Source organism: Limulus polyphemus, unplaced genomic scaffold, assembly GCF_000517525.1.
Source record: "Limulus polyphemus unplaced genomic scaffold, Limulus_polyphemus-2.1.2 Scaffold72, whole genome shotgun sequence".
NCBI classification, from domain to species: Eukaryota; Metazoa; Arthropoda; class Merostomata; order Xiphosura; family Limulidae; genus Limulus; species Limulus polyphemus.
In genome coordinates, this window is record NW_013665682.1 from 422,566 (window position 1) to 428,080 (window position 5,515).

General features: G+C 35.0%; 1 protein-coding gene across 1 annotated transcript in view; it reads left to right on the forward strand.

The window, feature by feature from the left end:
* LOC106466156 overlaps positions 1 to 5,515 on the forward strand; it is a 49,792-nt gene that overhangs the window by 18,851 nt on the left and 25,426 nt on the right. The window contains exon 2 of the mRNA XM_013926402.2: positions 3,526 to 3,584. Coding sequence (XP_013781856.1) covers positions 3,526 to 3,584 — 59 coding nt within the window. The remainder of the gene's footprint in view (positions 1 to 3,525; positions 3,585 to 5,515) is intronic.

Here is a 5,515-nt window from a genome sequence, read left to right on the forward strand (position 1 = left end):
ACGTACGTACGTACGTACGTACGTACGTACGTTAGTACGTACGTAGTAGTAGTAGTAGTAGTAGTTAGTAGTGTAGTGTGTGTATATATAAATAATTTTTCTTTTTCAAAAAGTATCAGTTTCACGAACCATCTTCAGGGTCTTGCATATAGCACTGGGTGAAACGCGAAGTCAGAGTAACATTTTGTTATCTAAACCTTTGATTTTTATAATGATCATCGTTGAAATTTCCTTTCCAGGAGTCACAAAGGTTTCAAACTCTATAATCGTATCGCTATCAATACTTAACTAAGCCTTGTGCTGGTTTAGCACTGTCAGATTAGTTGCCTGACACCCATTCACGTTGCTATGTCAATCTAAACATTTCCAATCTAAACGTGGAGTACCCCCGGGATTCTATGGGATCAAAAATAAAAACCTCGAGGTTATATTTGGGTTCAGCGACTCTGAAAACCAAATCTTAGACACCGTCATGCCTGGGTGACCTTCCAGGTGGCGTTTGTCCCACTCTTGATACCCCCTTGTTAGAAGGGCTATGGCAAGTGAATAATGACACAAACCCCTGGACCATCCAGAGAATACTTCCCATGTTTGATTCTGCTAACTTCAGAACTGTGGGAGGAGTTAGCGGGACGTATATATATACATACAAAGCTACAAGTTGAATTAATGTAAAATATATATATATATATATATATATATATATCTGTGTTTGCATATGCATATATAGAAACATCAAATTTCAGATACTACAAAATAACATGTGACATATACTAAAAAGGCAGACAGCCTAATTAAGTGTATTGATCTATTGATATTAAGTTTGTAATACGTCACATAATTTTCGAATACACTATATCTTGCGGCATCTCAGGTTATTGTTTCACTTTTGTGGAGCGTGAATCTTAACCTTGAAACTGTGATATACCTATAACCGTCCCTCCTCCTCCCCAGTGTCTCAGCTGTAAGTCTAAAGACTTGTATCGCCAAATATTAAATTTCGATACCTGTGGTGGGCACAACACAGATAGTCTGTTGTGTAGCTTTATACTTAACACCAAAACAAACAAACAAAGAATATTTATAACTTTATGTTGTCGATCGATTAATTTATAAGTACATATTCCAATTAGCTGAATTTGAGGTTTTACTCTTACCAACGAATCATAATAAAGTTAAAATGATTGATCTTAATGCATTTCTCTTACTGGAAATTCGCGATGGGCTAGTTAAGGTATAATTTCTATTGTGTTGTTTATCATATTTTGAACCATGTTTCGTTAGCTTCATTATTGTATATTGTATTAACTAAGGCATTGCAAAGTCTTGCCTTTTGACTAGTACTTTATGTATTGTAACCTGTAATCGTCTTTCTGAATGTTTTCGTATTGAATAAACAGAGCATGGTGATAGCGGTTTTTGACAAAAGATAGTTGAAATGTTTTATTACAAATGCCCTCTCTTGCTAGAAACCAAGGAGTAGACCAGTCAGTAAAATAACAGTTTATAAAATCGTAGTCATAATAGCCTACAGCACGCAAAATGGCACGAGCGATGATGTTATATTCGTGGTCTACTACAATGAGCTAGAAGAAGAAAAGTTTTATGTGATATAATGTTTATTTTTATCAGTTATTTTCTATCTCGTCAAGAAAAATTGTCCTTTTGGTCAACTTTCAATTGCTCAAAATCTGTTAAGATGTAAAAAATGAGTTTATTCGCTCACAACAGAATCTGTACTAGAAGTACATTTTATGCTGCTTGGACTTTATAGCTACTTATATACTGTGTAGATTTAACGTGGATGTTAACTAAATATTTGGTGATACTGAACTCAGATAAATTACATAAACTGAGGCGATAAAAATGTATTCTAATTACAGTTTAACCAATTTTTTAGAGGAACGCCATTATACACGTTTTATAAACAATTGTCTAGCTTCTAACTGACACTCGTCAATATTTTAAATAAATTAATAAATATATATTCACCATCTTATTTCTTTTTAAATTAAGAAATAACGCATATCTTTTAAAGAAAGTTTTAGACATGTGCTGTCATGTTGAACAGTTTCCTGTGTTTTTTTTTTCCTGTTTTGGAGACACGTTCGGACTTAGGACTGATGCAGAACCCAGCACACAGTCCGAAACGTCGTTTCCAAAATCAGGCAGAAGACAAACCAATGACATTCTGTCGACTTCCCTAAACAGGTCAGCTGTAATATTTCAATTTATTAGAAGTAAGTATTTGTACAACCTTTGCGTGAGAGCAAAAGGATGTCGGGAATGCGTGCATTAGTACGTTAACTGGAGCGATGAAATTAGGGTCAACAGTAAAATTCAAGACCATCAGACAAATGCTAGAATGCGCATTTATTTAGAATATGCAAATATTTAAATTTGAGCGGCCACTAACTTGAAATAAATAAGTACTTTCTCCCAATTTTTCAGGAACAATTTTAAATATTTGCTACTATGCTAGAACGGCGTGCAGTGCATAATGCAGGAATGAAATATGATACACTTAAAATGGTGAGTTTGACCAAAATTTTACGAAAACCTCAAGCGAATATACTTACAAGGCGAACTCATTTTTCTTTTTCATTTTATTTGCAATATAAATCCGTAATTCAAACAACATATCTACCTAAACGTCTACCTTGAATAGCAAAGTTAAACGAAACCTTTAACCAATTTAATATTGGTCAAAACGCCCTTAGCAACGTAAAGTCGTGGAAACCTACAATATGCAACCATGACAACGAAAGTGACGCAGACGCTTATTCTTGTTATTTGTTAAGGGAACGTTAGCACTAGATCTAACGCTTACACTATAGCGGAGGAAACCAATTTTTACAGAAGAATATCGAGAGGCAAGGGAACTGTTTTCCTACACCTCGAGGGGATTTGTTTTTTTAATTTTCTGTCACAATGAAGTGAAAAGAAATTCGTTACTGTAGGAGAATAAGATCAGGTATACCTGGTAGAACTTTCTGACATCCTGTTTTACACCTAACCGAACAAAATGCTGGAATGTTTTTGACAGAAAATCAAATACTGTCGATATTTCATTTTAGCGTTGGAGAAAACTAGATAGTATCCACAATTAACTTTTTTAAAGTGTATAAGTTAAAATCAGTAAATTAATTCAAATCTAATGTTGTTTTCTCTCTCTCTGTCTTTCAAGTTTAGGAAAATAAATGTACAAATTTATTCCATGACTGTAAATATTACTATGTAATTATTAATTAATAGATTTTAAATCTTCTAAGATTAGTAAACGTGCACCTTTTCGCAATCCAAGAAACAGCATTATTTTTGGTATTGTTTTAACCTCACTTTTTAATATATCATAGCCTGCGTAAATTTAACTGATTTAAAACCTCGTGTATTAAAACCTTTCTTTTTTTCCTATTTTAAGTCAAATTAATATATGTATAAATATTGTTCATAAAAGTGTCATATATAGTTAAAGTACACAAGCGTGTTTGTTTTAGTTGAGTGTTATATTTATATTTCCTGTAGCTCCAAAAGACGGAGGGTAAGCAGCAGTGCAGGGACCCCTATAGGGGAAATTTAATAATGTGAGTAAATATTTTATTATTATTCAAATATGTAATAAGTAACTGTCGTAATACCTTAGTACAGATGAGCTTACTGATATTACTGGCCACTGACTAAAATGTTATCTCTCTTTACTATTTTTGTTAACTACTGAAGAATCAAGGTAATAGCATCTCGTTTTCATGCAAATTGTACCCTAAAAGATACACCAATAAAAAGAAATATTATGCGACACTGCTCATTAACCACCCAAAGCTACAATATGGTTTAAATACTAAATTACACAATTAATTTATGAAATTCGTTAAATCGAATTTGATTAGCTGCTGCAGAATAATGTTTACTCGAAAATTGAGCAGATTATCAATTATCTAGCGTTACATTAAAAGAAGTATAATTTAACCTAAATTAATTTACTTTTTTTTAAATTCTAGCTCACTATTCACATCTCTGTTTACTATCTCGAATTGTGATCCTGTTCATGACGACCATTACTCTGTTAAATTGCAGTTTCTAGAATTGACACAGCAAAGATAAAAATATCTGGGTATTCCACGAACATACGACATAATCCATTCAGCTCCAGGGCCCGTCAGAAAAATTCCGGGAGCTGGTGCTACCCAGCCTCCTCCCACTTCCATATGCCTCCTATCGCACAAAGTTTTAGCACAATTTTTCTCACTTCCAAAATTTCCTACTGTTTTTACTTATGACCATTTTTCATCCCATCCTCACCTCTATTCAACCATCATCATAATAACTAACCTTATCTTCAACCCCTTTTACAATTACTAATTACTACTCTCTTTCTGTCCTTTTCCCTCTTCTTTCCTTCCTCTCCTTCTCGCTCGCTCCCTCCTTGTTACCGGGCTCTGGTGCTTTGATACCAGGACCTCCCTCTCCCCCTCTGACAAACTCTGTCCTATGCACTCAGTAGTTTCAAAAATAGAATTGTCTGAAATCATCTTTATAAACATCTTCAGTGACCATACTGAGTCCAACGTGACCACGTGTGAACAAACTATCTATGAAGTCTGTCCGACGTGTTATCCCTGTGTGGATTATTTGGTTGATATCAAGCCAGTTAGTACATAAATCTTAACCATTGGTCTGAATGTCTGTAGAATGGCGAGACCTGCTCAAGCACTTTTGATGTGATAGTCGAATATGTTTGTGGAAGCAGACAAACGAACAGTTTTGTGCCAGTTTAAAGGATGTTATGAACTAGTAAATTAATTAAAACATTAGACTACAGCCTTCCAGCTGTCATTAGCTAGATTTATAACAATAATGGAGGCACAGGACAACAGGTATTGTTGCCCCCCCCCCCAGTGGCGCAGCGGTATGTTTGCGGACTTACACTTCTAGAAACCGGGTTTCGATACCCGTGGTGGGCAGAGCACAGATAGCTCATTGTGTAGCTTTGTGCATAACTACAAACAAACAAACAAACAGGTATTGTTTAGAACATGTTTTGCAATAATACGGTGGCAAACAAAAATCTGTAAGCATAATCAAGTGAATTAATTTGGGGGGAACATACTACATGTTTTGACAGAGCGTTGGTCTGTCTTCCTCAGGTATTTAATATGTCCCCACCCCCGAAATAAATAACTTTATTCTACTTTAAATCGTTGTTTGCCAACTTATTATTATATTAGCATAACTTGCTTCCTTATTCAAGTATGCTTTGCAAGCTCTCCAGTGGCTCAGCGGTGAGCCTGAGGGACCACACAGCTAAAAACTGGGTTTCGATACTCATGATGGGTACAGCACAGAGAGCCCATTGTTTAGCTTTGTGCTCAACGACGAACAAACATCGATGGACGACAGACAACACTTAACATAGCATACTGATGTTACTTAAAGCTCTCTATCTTTTTATATATTTATATTCACAGCCGCAATATGAAAAATGCCCTTCAATATAAATTATACGTGTTTCATCGGG